The 20301-nt window shown below is 36.5% G+C and overlaps 1 protein-coding gene across 8 annotated transcripts in view; it reads right to left on the reverse strand.

The window, feature by feature from the left end:
* Positions 1-3745: 3745 nt before the first annotated feature.
* The window catches only part of CBLB (Cbl proto-oncogene B), a 221157-nt gene continuing 204601 nt past the window's right edge, over positions 3746-20301 (reverse strand). For all 8 annotated transcript variants that reach the window (XM_042956253.1, XM_015544975.2, XM_007098582.3 and 5 more), the window contains one exon: positions 3746-6305. In XM_042956253.1, the coding sequence (XP_042812187.1) occupies positions 6046-6305 (260 nt within the window). In that variant the 3' untranslated portion in view covers positions 3746-6045. The remainder of the gene's footprint in view (positions 6306-20301) is intronic.

Below are 20301 nucleotides of genomic sequence, written 5' to 3' on the forward strand. Positions count from 1 at the left end.
CTACTCTGGGGATTCCAAGAGATAAAATGTGGCTTAAGTGCCCTGGGTAGGGCATGTGGTAATGACAGCTGCCATTTATTGAGCATTCAATGGTACCAGGCATATTCTGAGTTCTTTAGTGCATTTGCTCATTGAGTCCCCCAATTATCCTTTACTGTAGATATGGTTGCCATCTTCCTTTTACATATGAGGCAACTAATGGGCAGAGAGGTTAGGATACTTGCTTAAGGTCACATAGCTTGGAAGTGGCAGAGGTAGAGATTGATCCTAGGTAATCTGGCTTCACAGCCTGTACTCTTAACCACTGTCATGTTGCCATAGGAATTTGTGAGCAGTAATCTCTTAAATAGACATTTGTCATAATCTCTTTATGAAGAAGTGAGTATTCTCTTAGCTTCTCAAGTTACTAAAAGACAGGTTTGAGCTTTACCAAAGTAAATTTTATAATCTCCTAGCTTTTACTTGGTGCATCTGAGTTTTTTGGTTATAAATAATTTTCCCTATCTCAACAGGGAACACAAACTGAGGTATCTACTGTGGTCATGTTAGTGAGTAGTTACATGTATCTTCTGGTCCATGGGTGAAGCAAGCAGGATCAAAGAAAGATACCATTTCACACAGAAGCTAGTGGCAAGCTGAAGCCAGAACTTAGGGTTGTTTCTAGCATTGGCTATTCAAGGGTGCAATTTTTATTTGAAACATCCTATTGTGCACTACGTACATGTTCTGTATTAGGAACTTGGGACACAGAAGTCAGATGCGCTACCTTTACGAAGGAAATTCAGTCTAGTTGGGACCATCTGTGGGATAAGGTGACTGCAGAACCACTTAGGTGTTATATTGCGCTGTGTGAGGCATAAAAAGATGGCATGCTCGACTCACTCTGTGGGATAAGATAGGGGGTGACTCACACAGGCAATGCTTGAGCTGGACTTTGAAAACTAAGAGTAGGCCAGACTGGGAAAAGGGAAAGGGATATTCAGGAGTAGCGCAAAGACATAGAGCATATTTCGGCAATTGTAAGCTTAGCAAAAGTGATGAGGGCCTTGGGTGGGAGGGGAGTATAAACAGGAATGCAGACAGGGAATCCCTATCATCGGAAGCCACTGGGGACTAACATTGGATTTGAAGTTCAGAACCTTCATTCTGTCTTGCATTGGAGCCTGGAAGTCAAATTCTAAAAGAGTCATAATTCAGACCTAAAGGAGGGTAGTGTCAGTAGGGATGACAAGGAAGCAAAAACAGGTAATTATGAATACTGTTCAAGTTTCATCTGAAAATCAAGCAAAAGAGGGACACGAAGAAAAGGCATGGAAATTAAATTTCCCTTAGCCTATTGCCTGCCATTTGATGTGGCAATTCCTGTTAGACACACCCTAATTCTAGTTATTTTCATGGTTACTGCCAACTCTGACCTCCAGCAACAGATTGCTAATTCAATGGTTCCTAGAATCTTAGATGTCTTGCACAGTCCTTTACTAAGAGGCACCAACATACTCTCTTCAGCCTTTTCTGTGTTCCTCAGACCCATTATTTCTCACCTTTGCCTAAGTAGCCGTGTTTTAGCATGTGTGCTACTCTTAGTTGAAATGTTTTACCTCTGGAGTTTTCCTCTTTTAGGCTGACAAAATGTTATACAGCCTTATCACTAGTCAAAATTTCCAGAAGGAATGTGTCACTCCCTATTTTGCTTCTGAGGTCCTAGAAGAGGCCTGATGGTTGTTAAAAGTATTAAATGTTTTACTAAGTTCACATAGTAAGGGCCCATATAGTAGTACATGGTATATACAGTAAGGGTCCCATAAATGTTCTTAAGCATTTACTATAAATACATAATTCCAGTACAATGTGACCATTTCTTTGTAGCATTTATTGTATTGGAATTATTTGCTTATATGTATGCCCCCATTTAATTGTATGTGCTTGGAGGGCATAACTATTAAGGGCATAAATACTATTACAAAGATGCATGGGATTTTGCAGGTACTACTTTCACATTTTATGGTTTTTTTTTTTTTTTTTTAATTTTTTTTTTTCAACGTTTTTTATTTATTTTTGGGACAGAGAGAGACAGAGCATGAACGGGGGAGGGGCAGAGAGAGAAGGAGACACAGAATCGGAAACAGGCTCCAGGTTCCGAGCCATCAGCCCAGAGCCTGACGCGGGGCTCGAACTCACGGACCGTGAGATCGTGACCTGGCTGAAGTCGGACGCTTAACCGACTGCGCCACCCAGGCGCCCCTACATTTTATGGGTAGTTATTAACATTTTTTTTTTCATTTCCATTGTTCCCTCCCCGTTATATACTGACCCATTTTATATGCTCTCCATTATATAACAAATGATTAAAACTATCAAAAATTTAGAGAAAATTAGATGTTAGTTGATTAGGAATTATCAATTATATACCATGTCATCGGAAATGCTTCAGCCTTTCCCAGATAGGATTCTTGTAACCTTACCAGAACTCTGACTTTCACGTCTAAGACACAGAAGGAGCTTATTTATGTAAATATCTTAAAAGGATATGGTTTTGGTATTTAATAACTAATACCCATCTGGGATGGGCATTTGGTACCATTTTGTCCAGTTAACTTTTGAATCCAATGTCTTTTGTTTAACACAAAGAAAACATAGAAATGCTGTGAAAGAAATGTTTGTGTTCATTAGAAAAATATATACCAACTCTGCATTTTGTTAAGATTCATTTTATAAAATACCTTAAAAGAACAGATAAAGTACTTGAGTTTACATAATAACCAGAATTGAAAAAAGATGAATATAAATTAATTGAACACATAACTATTTTGCCACATTAGACAAGTTTTAAAAAGGCATTAAAAAAAATAGTAATTGGGAAGAAACCCTTCACTCTATTGCTGTCTTTTTCTGGCAACTTTTCCTAGAAGCACTAAAATTCCAGGTCAACAGGAAGTACCTGTATTGTTGAAAACACACTGTAATTTGCTTCCAAATGTGTCAGCTTAAGAGAAGAAAATGAAAATTTTAACCAGGTTAGATAATTCAGTGCAAATTAAAGCTTCAAGTTGAAAATTCAAGAGGAAAAATAAATGTCCAAACTGTAGGAAATGCTTATGGAACTGAAAAAGAAAAAAATTCACATTATGAAGAAATCTTTGCAAGTGTTCTTGTGTGTGAAATATTGAGTTAACAAATGGACCTTTTGAAGTTGCAATTAGGGCTTTAGTAAGACTATTTGCAATGCGGGCGATGGGAGGTGAACAGGCAAGAGCTAAAGGTCATGTGGAAGGAGGTTCAAGTTAACCATAAGCACTACTCTGATTCAATTGTAGAAAATTTGGCCAGGGTATTGCAGACATCAAGGGGAAAAAAAATTATGCAGACTAATTTACTGGGTTATCATTGAGGATAAGTACTTCTATCCCCAGAACATGTTGGGGGATGGAGGAGAGCAATATTGGCCATGATTTAAGTATATGGATTATATGGTGTACTGGCTCAAAAAATAATTGTATTACTAAGTCTTGAGAAATGGAAGGAATGTCTAACTTTCTGGATCACAGTGAAACCAAGTCACCTTCATTTCCAACCCTTAATGGGTAGTCACTTCTATGATTAAAGTATTTAGGTTTATTTCTACAAAATATATATATTTTTTTTAGTTTGGTAGTCGTTGGTAATAGGTAGCAATGGGCTTTTCATGACTGTTTGAAAGTTTCCCTCTTTCCATTCCACTCAGGTTTTTGATTCATTCTTTTTCATGATAAAACTGATGGCTACTATTGGGTACAAGATGCAGAGATTTTAGTGGGGGCTAGCACATTTTCTTTGCAAAATAGATTTAAAAAGTCTGTCTAAATTTACTATATTATCACCAGTCTTTTTCTAATTCTCACTGGAAAATTTCACATATTTGAAAATTGTCTGAATGAAGATGTACTATGTTTCCTAACATTTGTAGTTTATCTCATTCCCTATTAAAGTTATAACAATGTTATCACAATGAATTGGCAACTTTTGGCTTTTAGTTGTACCTATGATCAGCAAGTCATAAAAAAACAAAATATACAGTGCTATTTCAATGTGACATCAGAGACTGGTTAAACAAAAGTGAATAATCATGATATATGCAGAGTTCATAAATCAATGAAGAATTAGCTGATACAATTTTTTAAAAGTACAAAAACTGCACTCCTCCACCTGGAGGAAGAACATCTAAGGAAAAGTAAAAATTCCTCTCCAGTGACATTAACCAGTGCAGAATCACTTGAAATTAAAACACCCAAGACCTGTGACTCCTCTCAAGGACCTCCTATCGTGATAGCCAAATTGACGAATAAGGACATGTGGCACATGCCTCTTTGAAAACAATGCATTAGTTCACCTCCCCAGGTTAACCTGGTGGCTGTTCCAGTCCTGAACATGGACTTCCCTGGGGTTCTGCTAGCTGTTTGGTCCTGTCCTTTCAAAGCCTGAAGCTCTCAGATGCATCCCATTACATCACACTGGGTGTGAAGTTTAGAGAGGGAATGGTAGAAAGGTGCACAAACCCGCAATTAGTCCATATTTAGGGAACCTTCTGTGGGTTCAAGCATTTTACACAGGCCTAGTTTTTGTCCCATTTCTCCACTACTCATTAGGCTTTGTCCATCAGAGAGAGACTTTTACCACCAAAAGCACAGATAAAGAATAACAAAACATTATATTGGAATCAGTTGCGAGTTTGTGCTTTAAAAACATAGTGCCTAATGGCATCAAGCACATCATAGATGCTCAATAAATATTTGTAGATTAAAATAATGTTTCTGAAGAACCAACCTCCATTTTGGGGGAGAAAAAAAAGCAAAACTAGATGAATTTCTTTCCCCTGACTGGATGGAGCAATGAGAATCTACAAATCAAATATGAACTCTAATTTGATTGCAGAGATTTTGCCAAAGGAAAAAAAAAACATTGCCACAGTAGCATTGGCACTTAACAGTGCATCAAAGATTTAACTTTTCCACTGCAATGTGAGCTGGTTCCTAAACCTGTTAGGTACCAGAGTATAATCACTCAAATAGGAAATGAACTCTATTCCACTTCGGGAAAGGTATGGTAATTTTATCTGAAAATTATTAATATATTTCAGGGAGACGGCCCTCTTACTCAGCATGCCTCAAAGTAATGCAGGCATAAATGTCAGGGGACCTCATTATATAACTTCAGTACGGCATTGTCATGTGCAAGTATATTTCTCCCACATCTGCAGTAGTTGCTTTCTAATATTTTATATTTTTACAGAGTAGTGACACCCCTGGGATGGCAAAGATGAGAATATGGGAGGTTAAAGATCAAAAAACTTACACTAAAAAGGGATGTTCCTTTAGATCATATGAAAACCCCTTATCAAAAGGCAGTTAGTTCATTGACAAAAAAATGCTTTATACATTCATAATTTTCCCATCTCACAACAGCAAAGGTTTCCAAAGAAAAGACTCAGTAGTGAAGGCCACACACTTTTTTTTTTTTTGCATTAGTTTGACACATTGAAAATCAGAACCTTTAAAGCATCTTGTAAATGGGAGAAATGGAACTGGACCTGGGCAGGAGTGGGGACGGGGCGGGGTGGGAGAGATCAAAATGAACATGTGACTTAGCTGTTGACGTGGACAGTGAGGGAGTTGGTGGGAGATGTTACAGCAGACCTGACCACTCTACCAAGGGTCTGTAAGAACACAGTACAGGTATCAAAAAAACAAAAACCCTAAAACGAATCTAAAAACAAAAACAAACTGCAACTTCGCCAACTTGTAAACAAGGAAAAGCATTTCACAGACTCAAAGTTCAAGGGAAGTAAACGTCTTTAAATTATTTTTGTCAGTTCAACCCTGATTTAAAAGTATGGCTAGCAGAAATAAGCACAGCTGTTGACATCCTGAGCAAGCAGCTGTCTTCTGAGAAGCAGCACTTCCAAGCCTCTTCTCGAGATGCCACACGAGGAGACACCTTCTCTCACTTGTCTCTTTTCCATGATCCTGGAATATCGAATGCCTGCCATTTTGGTGTTGACAGTCTTGGCTGCTATAGATTTAGACGTGGAGAGACTGGAGGCGGGAAGGCAAATTCTCGGAGGATGCTACGTGCCACTTCGACGTTATTCTGAGCTATCTCTAAGGCTCTCTTCACTTCTTCAAAGGCATAACCCTCTCCCATGAGTTTTGCAATTTTCGCATCAACATTTTCCAATGCTGCCTCGGGCCCGTGGGGTTTTCTGTGGTGGATTTCTGGTGCAGTCCTGCGGGGTCGTGGTTTAGGAGGTCTGGCTGGTGCTTGTGAACCATCTGTAGATTTTAAAAGAGAGACAGCATGTAAATAATGGGATAAAAATAAAGACAACTTATCGGTATGATCTCATTCTATATGAAAATGCTGTTTTTCATTTTCTCCATAAAAATTTTTTTTTCTCATTTTTATATACTATTGTAGGGTAGGTTATATTGTCCCCATTTTGAACATTTAAAAAACGGAGATAGCATGTGTTGGAAGTTTGAGAAATTAATACAGATTTCTTCCCAATTCTACATAGTATTCTTTAAGCCATATAAAATAAGGGATAGAAAAGGGGAAAAAAATTAAAAAAGAAAGGCTTTCAGTATGGGAACACAGCTTATTTTTTCCTACTATGGTGAAGGAACTTTTTTGGGAAGTTTCTACCAGAGGAAACTGTTACAAGGTTGTCAACATTCCTGGGAGGACATCCCCATCAGGTCCTCCATTCCACCCAGGCCACAGCACAGTTACTCTGAGCAATATGCACTGTAATGTCCTGGCCTGTCTGATTTTTTAAGTTAATCATGCTGTCAACTGTGCTGGGGAAGGGGGGAAATAGCAGGTGCTTCGGGTCTACTGTTAGTTAACCGGCTGAACAGAAGTAAACAGTGCTTTGTTCAAATACTGTATCCAGATTGCAACTTAGGAAGTTTTGCTAAAGAAAAAGCAAAGCCAGCAGCGAACCTCAGCAGTGAAGATTTGGGCTCCATATCAGTCCCCTGATAAGTTTCTCCAAGTTAAATCAAATGACACTGGTAACCATGAATGGAGAGTAATCTTACTAAGAGAAAAAGTTATAGACCACCATGGCACACAGATCACCAGGGCAGGGACCAGTAGCTTGAAAAGGCACTTCTGTTGTGGAGTTCCATAATATCTATACTTGGTACTATATATCAAAAGCCTAAATTAAAAAAAAAAAAAGATGAAAATAAAAATTGTCAAATTTATGCCATGAAATACATTTATGGATTTAAGACTCTTTAAACATCAATGCTTCTTTAATATCTTCCGCAGACCACTGACAAATGTCCGATGATAAATCAAAGTTAAGTGAATGAGGAAGTGAGGGTACAATCCAAATGCCTTGTGACTCTGGTCTCCATCCTCTCCTTCCTCGTCTCTGCTGCTTTGCCAACCTTCCCAATACCTTCATGGGAAATTGTAAGCAGATATTTTCAATAATAATCAAATTGAAATAAAAAATTATCTAGTCCATTCTTTTACATTTTTCTTACAAGTCTATTTTTCCATGAGAAGGTAGCTTGTAAAAAATACCCTGTTTACAATTCTAGCAATATAGCAGCATAGAATACATATGTGAAAGCCTCCAGTATGAAGATACTCAGTTCCACACCACATTGTATGGCAGTCTTAAATTTTCTTATAGGATACTGCCCAGTTTGAAAAAAAGATATAGCTGTAGATACAGCTTATTAAATTACGCTCATATACAAGAACATACATTAATTTCTGGTTCTTGCTCAAGTCTGTACTGTTTCTTGCATCCGTAACTAAACATCTCAAGTTAATTATGGTCTGCTAAATTGCATTTCTTACTGTGTTTTCAGGTTCCATTTATTTTCTATTAAGTATTTCCATTATGTCACACAGAGATGGACAATAAATTTTACTTCACTTCTAATCATTTCCAAAAAAAAAAAAAAAAAAAAAAGATTAGAAATCCTAGCAAGCTTTCTGAGCTTCAACACAGAATTCATACATTGAAATCTTGTCTGTTCTGATTTACTTTTGGGTGAGAAAAGTACTTAGACTTAAATACAAGTCTAAATTCCTTGTATTCTATAGGTAATTCTTTAAGAGTTTTTTTAATACTATTTTGTTTTTGTCCAAAATACAGAGAAAGGCACATGAATGTCAAGCATCTTTGAAAAGAACAGCTAAATATATCACATAAGTGGGAAGGCTACTGTGGCAGCCAGAGACATATTGAATAGTATAACTGACAATGAAGTCTTAAGATTTAGAACTTTTAAATTTAATAAGCTTATGTATTTTTAATTGAAGTACAGTTGACATAAAATATATTAGTTTCAGGTGTACAACAATGATTTGATATTTATATACATTACTAAATGCTCACTATTGTATAGTTACCATCTGTCACCAAAGTTATTACAATATTATTGACTATATTCCTTATGTTGTACTTACAACTGGAAGTTTGTTCTTCTTTTATTTTTAATGTTTATTTTTGAGAGAGAGAGTGCAAGTGGGGGAGGGACAGAGGATGTGAGGCAGGCTCTATGCTGACAGCAGAGGGCCTGATGCAGGGACTGAACCCACGAACTGTGAGATCATGATCTGAGCTGAAGTTGGATGATGAACCCACTGAGCCTCTCAGGTGCCCCTCGAAGTTTGTACCTCTTAATCTCCTTCAGCTATTCTGCCCATTTCTCAACCCCCATACAACTACTAGTTCTCTGTATTTATGAGTTTTTTTTTTGTTTTTGTTTTTTTTTAGATTGCACATACAAGAGAAATCATACGGTATTTGTCTGACTTATTTCATTTAGTATATATAATACCCTCTAGGTCAATCCACATTATTGCAAATGTCAGGATCTCATATTTTACGGCTAATATTCCAGTGTGTGACTTTCTGTGTGTATATACACCTTTATCCATTCATCTATGGATGGACACTTACATTGCTTTCATGTCTTGGCTATTGTAAATACTGCTGCAATGAACACAGGGGTGCATCTATTTCTTTAAGTTAGTGTTTTTGTTTTCTTTAGAAAAATACGAGAAGTGGAATTACCCTCTACCCTTTTAATGTGTTTATGTAATATTGCATATACTTTTATTATGAACCTCCCTTAACTAATTATTGTTGATACAGTTGATTTTACCACTTTATAAGTAATTGATCTACTAGTTTTACTATGTAAGGCCTTTTTTATTTTTCCACTTAAGAAGTCCCTTCAGCATTTCTTGTAACGCTTGTTTAGTGGTGATAAACTCCTTTAACTTTTGTCTGGGAAACTCTCTCCTTCAATTCTGAATGATAATCTTGCCAAGTGCAGTATTCTTGGTAGTAGGTCCCCCCCCACCCCCCACTTTCAGCACTTTGGATGTATCATGCACTCCCTTCTGGCCTGCAAAGTTTCTGCTGAAAAATCAGCTGGAAGTCTTATAGGTGTTCCCTTATAGAGGTAGTTGCTTTTCTCTTGTTGCTTTTAAGATTCTCTTGTTATCTTTAATTTTTGGTATTTTAATTATTATGTGTCTTTGTGTGGATCTTTTTGGAGTCCTCTTGCTTGGGGCTCTCTGTGCTTCCTGAGCCTGACTTTAGCCTGAGCTACAGAAGCTTGTAGCTATTACTTCTTCAAATAAATTTTCTGCTCTTCTCTCTTCTGGGACTATTATAATACAAATGTTAGTATGTTTGATGTTGTCCAAGAGGTCCCTTAACCTATCCTCATTTTTTAAAATTATTTTTTCATTTTTTCTGTTCAGCTTGGATAACTTCTACTGTTTGGTCTTGTAGATCACTAATTCATTCTTCTGCATCCTCTAAGCTGCTGTTGATTCCCTCTAGTGTGTTTTTCAATTCAGTTAGTATATTCTTCAGCACTGACTGGTTCTTTTTTATATTTTCTTTGTTGAAATTCTGAGATCATTCGCTCTTCTCCCAAGTCCAGGAGCATCTTTAAGACCATTTATTTGAACTCTTTATCTGTTTCAATTAGTTTTTTTTTTTTCCCCTGAGGTTTTGCCTTGTTCTTTCATTTGGAAATTATTCCTCTGTCTTCTCATTTTGTCTGACTCTGTTTCTACATATTAGGTAGATCAGCACTGTCTCCTGATCTTGAAGGTAGTGGTCTTGTGTAGAAGGTCTCCTATAGGGCCCAGAAGTACAGTCTTCTCCAGTCATCAGAACCAGGTGCTCCAGGGGTATTCCATGTGTGGTTTATATGCGGGTGGGGCTGGCCTCTCCCCACCCCAGGGCAGGAGTTCCTTCGGGGGGCAGCATGCTGGTCCTGACCATGGCTGCCCTCCAGGTGTGTCAGGGCAGGAACCACTTTGGAGGGACATCTGTAGGAAGTGGCAGGGTGGGTCCACAGGGGAATGCCAGGGTGGGATGAGCAGTGCTAGGAAAGTAGATGGAGGGTGTCTGAACTGGTGACCACCAGCATTGGGCTAGCTAGGCTAAAGGAGGGCAAGAAAGATGGTGCCTGCCAACACTTCCATGCCTGGAAAAAGTTTTTACAGATCTCTGTCCCTCCTGCGCATGTTCTATGATAATAAATTAACACTAATGGCACCGGTCCTTTTTAAAGTGCTGCTTCAGTGCTAACTCTTGGAGTGAGTTTATGTGTGGGCCCTTTAAGAGCAGAGTGGAGTCTGAATTTCCTATGGCCCTCTGGTTCTTCTGGAGTTAATCCCCACTGATTTTCAAAGATATTATGGGGTCTCATATTCCCGATGCAGATGCCTAGGGTCGGTGGGGGGGTACCCAGTGTGGGGTTTGAACTGCCTGCTCCAGCGAGGACCTCTGTCCCGTGATATCCCTCCTGCTTGTGGGCTGCCATTCCAGGGGTTTGGTTCACAGCCACATTTCCTCTCTGCCCCTTCTACCCTTGTCAATGTGGCTTTTTCTTTTTGTAGCTCTGGAAGAGCTGTTTTGCTAGTCTTCTGGTCATCCTCAGAGACACTTGCTCTATGTGTGGTTGCAGGCTTAGTGTGTCAATGAGAAGAGGTGAGCTCAGGATCGACGATGCTACCATCTTCTCACCCTAAAGGTATGTATTTTTGATCCTAGTAGATAACACTAAAAAAAAAATGGTACCTTTTACCAGGAAAAACCCCCAGGAAACCCATCTGTTATATAAGGCTGCTATAATTAATACTGGCAATGTAATTTGCGGATGACTCTTCTTTACTTGAAAAAAATTAGTAAACATAATTCAAGAAATCTAAGTTAAACAAGGAAACACACACACAATGATTAAGTCAACCCGAGGGTAGTGAAGGTATCTCTGATCCTGAAACTGGTATTTTTTCGTTTTACACACAAAATATCAACTAGGGAAAGTGATTCAAATGACCTCTAAAAGGAATCAGGACAGATTTTAAACACAGTTAAAAAAAAAAAAAAGACTTTCTTAAAGCAAAGATTTATTTTCCCAATTGATATTTTCCCTTGAAATTCAAAACTCACATATCCCAGCTCATTTAAACCTAGTCCTCATTGCAATGTTAGGGCAATGTTCCTCAAAACAATGCTGGCATCTCTTCAAAATCTCATAAATGCTTGGAATTTTAATTTTATCATGTATTGGAGCCTACAAATAGAAGTAAAATGGACTCTGTTTCAACTTTTGGCCACTTGTTATATATAAATTTCCATTTATTAAGAATATTTATTCAATTTGGCATAGCTTAATTTTTGTTCGACTGTTTTAATTGGATAGAATAACTCTGTACCAGGTAATTGACAGCTACAACAGAGACTTCACTTGATGTAGATGAGGAACATCACATAGAGATGGGACTGGTCAGATGCATCTCATTCTCACAACTAAGATTTTGAGTGACCTTGAGCTAAGTAATTTACTTGTACAATTCTCACTTTCTAAATCTACTTTCCTATCTCATTTTTAGAGGTATTATTTATCCCTTCTCAGTCAGGCAGTATGCAAATTAATTAATGTAATGGCCTCTTCAGCACATATACTGAGCATTAAAAAGAAAGGACAATGAATTCGCTCTCTATGATAACTGCTATACTTAAATGCTATGGAACAGTAATTACTCTAAATTAATAGCAATGTCAGAGAAGTGTGGAAGAGGGGGGAAAAAAGCAGGGGATTTGTTGTGAGTGCCTATTTTTATACAGAAAGCTTTTAAGGAAGATCTGTTATAACCTGAACTAAGAGTGGAAACTATTAAAAAAAAAAAGTGGGGAGGCATTTTCACGCTCATCATTAGAGCAAATTACTTAAAACCAATCCTTCTTTCTACACATCTTTTTAAAAAACTTACAGACAGCCTTCACTTTCCCACTTGTCATTTTTTTACAATGTCTAAAAGAGACACCGGGTCCTTATTCTGTTTAGAATGTGTAGGTAATAGAAAGCAGCAGTGAAACAGAAGATGAAACTATCTCATAGTTCCCGAAATGTTATTATAATTTTGGAGTCCGCTGGAATTACTATGAATTTTTCCAACTCTATGGGAATTTCTGTACCTGAATAAATGCCATCCTTGTGTATTCTGGTGCCGCTGCCCATGCTCATCATCGTTTTGAACTATGAGCAATGGCAATGATATCAAAGTAAGTGCAAGAATACTTGGAGCGTGGGTTATAAACAGTACATCTTTTTGAAGCACCAGTTTTACTCGAGGAAGTGAGAAAGTCAGTGTTTTTTTAAATACCAAAATGAATACAGATTTACCAAGGAGGAAAATGTAAAATTTGCCTAAGTTTTTAAGATAAAACAGACTTTGAAGCAACTTCCTGATTGTCCACTTTTGGTTAAAGCCACAGTCTCTGTGCTGTTCAGAGAAAGTGTATCAACAAATGATACAAAATACATACATATATATATATATTTATAACTATATAATTACATGTTATATATATTATCTCTCTATACATAATCTATATATATTTAAAATACTCAGCCTAACATTTGGCCCACAGTAACTGCCTTTTAGAAATGATTATTATGTACAATCTGAGACATAATCTCTGTTAATTACTACTTCATGGCTATTTGATTACAGACACCAAGACTTAGACTACTGATTTTCTCAACTAACGATATCTGAGAATTAATGAAACTAACGATATCTGAGAATTAAAAGAAAAATACGAATTTAACTGATCAAGGCATTAGAAGAAATTTTAAACACATCATCATTATGACTTCGTTATTCTTTAAGATAGATCAACTAACTCTGGAACTTATTTATATCATAAGCTTCAATTGCTATCCATAGAGATACTCTGATTTTATAAGCACAGGTTTTAATACAGCTTTCACTAAATTACAAATAAAAAAATCTTCACATACATAGTGGTAGCTAATTATGATAGTTAAGGCTAAAGTTATGTAATTTTTTAATACATCCAAAAAACTGTTATAGGAGAATTACATTATTAAATTTTTAAGAAAAAAGATTCCAGATATTGTGGTTTGAGAACTAAAACTGTAAGGAAAGACGTTTGAGGCAGTTGAATTGTAGTAAAACCTTAACACTACGTTTTCCTTTATTGAAACACCAAACAAAATCTTATACATATAATTTATCTTTAAACATCTTATCACTAATAACTCCACAGTTCTAACCCTTGAGTGAAGTGAAGCCATGCTTTTCAACTGAGATCTTAATAGAGATAATTATAGAATATTTGGTCTTAATATAAAATTCACTCAATATTCTATGACTTTCCTTTAACCTAGTTAAAAAAAATAGTAGTATTGGAATTAATTCCTCTTCTGATGAGACTTCCTTTATTTTGTCAGTGTATTTGGTAATGAGAGCTTTTACCAAACACATTTAACATAAGTCATGTGCTGAAATTCTAATTTTTTAGTAGTATCTTCAACTGCCTTCTACATATTGAGAAAATGAAAAAGCTTCCCCAGAGCAAATGCCACATTTCAGCAGCACGAGCACAAACATACTTATTCTACTATAACTTGGATTCCCTAGATTTTTAAAGAATGGCATTCAAACCAAAGCACATTATCTCTTACAAGAGAAGAGGAAACTGGAAAATTTATAAAAATGCACACATAGCCCGTATAGTTATGGACCTATGTGACTAATATACCCATGTTAAGAAATAAGATTATTAAAAAAAAAAAAATGTCTGCCTCACATACAGGTATATATGCGAATTTTAACAGTCTGGTGAAATCCACTCTTCTTTTTTGGAAATCCACTTATTTCTGATGAACTATTATGACATTCATATCATTAAAAATCAACTGTCACATCTAATATATTTTTGGGAAGCAATAAAATATTTGGAAGACTGTTGCTATATGTAGACATACATGTACCCAGTCTTTTTAGACAAGAAGATAAGGAAATATTTGTAATCAATGAAAAAGTATTTTTAAAATTATAAAATTTTTTTTAATGTTTATTTTTGAAAGAGACACAGAGTGCGAGACAGAGTCATAGAATCTGAAGCAGGCTCCAGGCTCTGAGCCGTCAGCACACAGAAGAATATTTGACCCCAAATATTTTTAAATTTTTAAAAAATATTTTTCACATAAAGTTGATATTTAGAACAACATAAAAGACAAGAGAAACTGAATTTGTAGGATGCAGCAGTTATACAAGAATCCTTAAAGGTCACCTTAAAAAGGCCTTAATGAAAACATGTCATGCAAAATAAGGACTATTAGAATCCTAAAGGCACACAGCACCTAGTCTCAAGTTTTCAATGGAGAGACCTAATCCAAAAGGCAAAGCCAGCCCCTTTGCTGCTGTGAAATACACTAGTGGACAGCCTGTTAGTCCTGTGAGCTGCATGACAGCAAATTATCTTGATGGAAAAAAAGAATCTTATTTTTCTGTGGTTTGACTGTGTTTGTAAAGAGAGTTCAGGGAGAAGGTTGAAATGTTTGAAGTTACAGCTAGCTGAGGCCTTCAGAGCAATAATCAAGACAATTTTATCACTCAGGTAAAAGCCAGTTGAGGCTTCTGGTAAATCCCTATTTGGGTATATTTTCACAAGGTTGTGACTCAAAGTTCCTCCTTGAAATTTCTAGTGTAATGCTAATCAGAATTCCTACCATCTGAAACCGTATGTGAATGATGTTCCTCTGGGCTATACAACACCCACATATTATGAAGCAAAACTGTAAAGAAGCTGTGTAAATACAGCATTTTGGCCACAACTTTCAAAAAACTTGAATATATGTTTCTTTTAATCCAGAGTTGGTGGCAGTGAATATGTTATTTTAAATCAGTCATGGTACTTTCCTCAAGGTTATATTTTAATGTTATTCCTTAAGGGATTTGTTTCCTTCTCTTATATAGAGGCTGTCAGATAATGTCACTCCTTGAATTACACATTTTTTCATCTGTCTGGAAATCCAGCCCTTTTGACTATTGTTTCAATGGCCACCCATCGATATATCTGAAATCTTGGAAGGACTAGAAGTTAATAGGCAAGACAGCGTGGACCAAAATTTGAAAAGGTTAATAGAATTTTCTATACTTTTCTGAGATATCTTAAAATGTTAAAACGTATAAAACCATAGAGGGACTTCTACTTCTCCCATGCATATCATCAAGTACATAAGAACTACTGTGTTAATAATTCTTAAAGCAACTCATTAATTATCTTTATTCCGAGGTTACGGAATGTATGGCTGTCACTATTAACAAATCTTGTGTGAACTGAGCTGTGAGTTTAAAAAAAAATCTTGAAAAAGGACAAAAATCTACATAGGAAAAACTTATGTTTACAATTGTAAGACAAAAATATTGTTTACATTGGTCAAAAAATGCGTGTGTTCAATTCTGGTCCAAAATGGTGACATAAGAAGACCCTTATCTCACCTTCTCCGTGGGGACACACCAACTCTGCACCTATTTATAAAGCAATTCCTCTTGAAGAACTGAGGGCCAACTGAACAGCTTCTGTACAACGAAAGGACCAGGCAAAACAGCAAGAGACATGGAGACTTGGTAATGAAGGGAACCCAGATTTGCCTGCCTTAGGGCACAGAAAAAAAGCTGTGGTTTAAAAGAGCAACTAGAATATAAAGGGACTAGCCCTAGAACCCTGCCCAACAACGGGAAAGCTGCTGAAACTCCAGGTTGGAGAGGCTGGTGAATGCACAGTATATTTCCCCCTCCACCTTGATAGAGAGGATGGGAAGCACGGTCCAGGCACCCTAACTGGACTACCACCTCACTGAGCCCTCGGCCCCCAGTCCATACCAGCCCTAGAATCCCACAAGGCAGCTCCAACGTGGTGCACCCTGGTCAGCACTCAATACAGTTCCAGCTGTTGCACTGAGGTGGCAAAGGTACAAAGAACCCTGGAACACTTCCTACACCGCTTCAGCTTCAGACAGTTTGCTTGGGCACCCCGGGGTGCAAAGTGCTCTGGGACCTCCTGGCTCACGCCTGCACTGGCTCCTACAGCCGACATTGGCTCCAGTCACCCCTCCAGGGCAACTCCACACTGAGCATCCTGTGACACCCTGGCTTGCACCCACTTCAGCTGTCCTGCCAGGGCATTCTCTGCTTGGAGATCCCTGGGACCATGCCAGCCTGGGCACACTTCAACTTAGGGACCTCCAGCCAAATGCAACAGGCACACAGTCTATACAAAAGAGGACCGTACACGAGACTGTTTCATCATGTTTAGAAGTTGCCATTCCACCTAATTCATAGACACCAAAATCACCCAAAATGACAAGACAGAGAAACATGCTCCAAATTATAGACAAAACCTCAGAAAAATAAATAAATTAACACAGATTATTAGGCATATTGCTTAAGAGTTTAATGAACATAAAAATGAGCACTGGACTGCAGAGAAGAGTAGAACTCAACTTCAACAAAGAGATAAACAATATAAAGAACCAGTCAGAGCTGAAGAATAGAATAAATGAAAAATACACTAGAGGAAATTAACAGTACTTTAGCAGATGCAGAAAAATGGTTCTGTAAGACAGGATAATGGAAAGCACCCAGGATGAACAGCAAAAAGAAAAAAAGAATTCAAAAAAGAAGGCTAGGTTAAAGGATCTCTTGGACAACATCAAGCAAACATTGAAAACATCTCTAACTTGGGGAAGAAAACAGAAGAATCTGGAAGAATTCAGGAAGCATATAGTTCAAAACAAGTTGAACTATATATATAGTTATATATATATATATATATATATATATATATATATATATAGTTGAACCCATGAGGTCCACACTATGACACATATTCATTACAATGTTAAGATTAAAGATAATTTTAAACGCAGCAAGAGAGAAGCAAAATGTTATATACCAGGGAAACTGCACAAGGCTGATCTCTCAGCAGAAACTTTGCAGGTCAGATGGGAATGGCAGAGTACATCCAAAGTACTGAAAGGAAAAAACCTACAACCAAGAATACTCTACCCAGAAAGGCTGTCATTCAGAATTAAAGGATAGAGTTTCCCAGACACAAAAGTTAAAGTTCGTTGGCACTAAACCAGAGTTAAAAAAAAATGTCAAAGGGACTCTGAGAGGAAAATAAAAGGTCATAATTAGAAGAAAATTGTGAATAAAAAGACATAAACTATGAAAACATATACATAAAATGTGGAGGGGGGAGTGAGAATGTTCTTTGAGCATAGGTTCAAACTTAAGTGACCATTAACTTACTATAGACTGCTATATACTTAGGATATTTATATATGAACCTTATGGTAACCACACACCCAAAACCTATAATAGGTACATAAAAAATAGCTAAGCATAACACTACAGAAAGTCATCAATCACAAGTAAAGAAAGAAGAAAGGAACATGAAAACTATAAAACAACCAAAAATTAATAAAATGGCAAAAAGTACATACCTATCAATAACTACTTTAATGTAAATGGTCTAAATGCTCCAATCAAAGGACACAGGACAGCCAAATGGATAAAAAACAAGACCCATCTGTATGGTGTCTACATGAGACTTGCTTCAGATCTAAAGACACATACAGCCTGAAAGTGAAAAGGTGAAAAAAAAAATTCCATGTGAATGGAGATGGAAAAAAAAAAGCTAGGGTAGCAACTTATCAGACAAAATAGACTTTAAAACAATGACTGTAACAGGAGACAAAGAAGGGCATTACATAATGATAAACGGTTCACTCCAACAAGAGAATTTAATGGTTTTAAATATCTATGCCTTGAACATTGAAGCACCTAAATATATAAAGCAAGTATTAACAGACATGAAGAGAGTACTACTGACAGCACTATGATTGGGGACATTAACACTCCACTTACTTCAATGGATAGATTATCCAGACAGAAAATCAATAAGGAAACAATGTCTTTGAACAACACATTAGACCAGATGGACTTCAGATATATGCAGAACATTCCATGCAAAAACATCAAGACACATTCTTTTCTAGTGCACATGGAATATTCTCCAGAATAGATCACATGTTAGGCCACAAAGCAAATCTCAGATTTAATAAGAATGAAATCATATGCTACATCTTTTCCAACCACATGTTATGAAACTAGAAATCAATCACAAGGGAAAAAAAAAAAGGAAAAAATTCAAACATGTGGAGGCTAAACAATACACTACTAAACACCCAGTGGGTCAACAAATCAAAGAGGAAATAAAATAATACATGAAAACATGAAAATGAAAACACAACAGTATAAAAATTTTTAAGATATTGAGAAAGCAGTTCTAAAGGGAAATTTATAGTGATCCAGATCTACCTCGGGAAACAAGAGAAGTCTCGAATAAACAATCTAGCCTTCCATTTAAAGGAACTAGAAAAAGAAGAACAAACAGAACCCAAGGTTAGTAGAGGGAAGAAATAATAAACACCAGAGCAGAAACAAATGAAATAGAGACAAAAAAGAAAAAAAAAATTGCAAAAGATCAATGAAACCAAGAGATGGTTCTTTGATGAAAAAAAACCAGACAAAATTGATAAACCTTTAGCTGGATCATCAAAAATAAAAACACAAAATTAGAAACAAAATAGAAATAACAACTGAAACCACAGTAATACCAAGGATTGTAAGAAACTACTGCTATAAAAAATTCTATGCCAACAAAGTCAACAAAGTAGAAGTGGATAAATTCCTAGAAACATCAAATCTTCTGAAACTAAATCAGGATGAAATAGAAACTCTGAACAGACCAATTACTAGTAATGAAATTGAATTGGTAATCAAAACCTCACAACAGTAGTCCAGAAAATGAGTTAAAAAATGAGGATTCATAGGTGAATTCTACCAAATATTTAATACCTATTCTCCTCAAACTATTTAAAAAAAAATAGAAGCTTCCAAATATATTCTGCAAGGCCAGCATTAGCTTGATAGCAAAACCACCAAGACAAGGACACCACACACACACACAAATATCCTTGATGAACATAGATGCAAAAGTCCTTAAAATATGACTAAACCACATTCAAAAATACATTAGAAGGACCATTCACCATGATCAAGTGGAATTTATCCTAGGGATGCAGGGATGCTTCAATATTTGTAAATCAACATGAATATACCAGATCAACAAAACAGGATAAATATCTTAATAGATACAGAAAAAGCATTGGACAAGATTCAACATCTGGCTGCTCATGATAAAAACTCTCAACTAAGTGGGGTTAGAGGAAAGAGACCTCAACATAATAAGAGCCATATATGAAAAACACACAGCTAACATCATACTCAATGGGAAAAACTGCACTTTCCTTCTAAAATCAGCAGGAAGACAAAGATGTCCACTCTTGCCACTTTTACTCAACATAGTACTGGAAGTCTTAGTCACAGCAATCAGAGAAAAAAAAAAAAAAAAGAAAAGGCATCCAAATTGGTAAGGAAGAAGTAAAGCTGTCACTATCTGCAGACAACATGATACGATTTATAGACAACCCTAGACGCCACTAAAATCTGCTAGAATAAATGAATTCAGTAAAACTGCAGGACACAAAATTAATACACAGAAATCAGTTACATTTCTATACACTAATGATGAAGTAGCAGAGATACAAATAAAAAAAATCTCATTTACAATTGCACCAAAAAGAACACAGTACCTAGGAATAAACTTAACCAAGGAAGTCAAAGACCTGTACTTTGAAAACTGTTAAGACATTGGTGAAAGAAACTGAAGATGACACAAGCAAATGGAAAAGTATTTCATGTTCATGGATTGGTAGAATTAAAATGTCATACTACTGAAAGCAATCTACAGATTCAATGCAGTCTCTATCAAAATACCAACAGCATTTTTCACAACTCACAGAACTTTTCACAGAAATGGTA

This window comes from Panthera tigris, chromosome C2, assembly GCF_018350195.1.
Source record: "Panthera tigris isolate Pti1 chromosome C2, P.tigris_Pti1_mat1.1, whole genome shotgun sequence".
Taxonomy (NCBI): domain Eukaryota; kingdom Metazoa; phylum Chordata; class Mammalia; order Carnivora; family Felidae; genus Panthera; species Panthera tigris.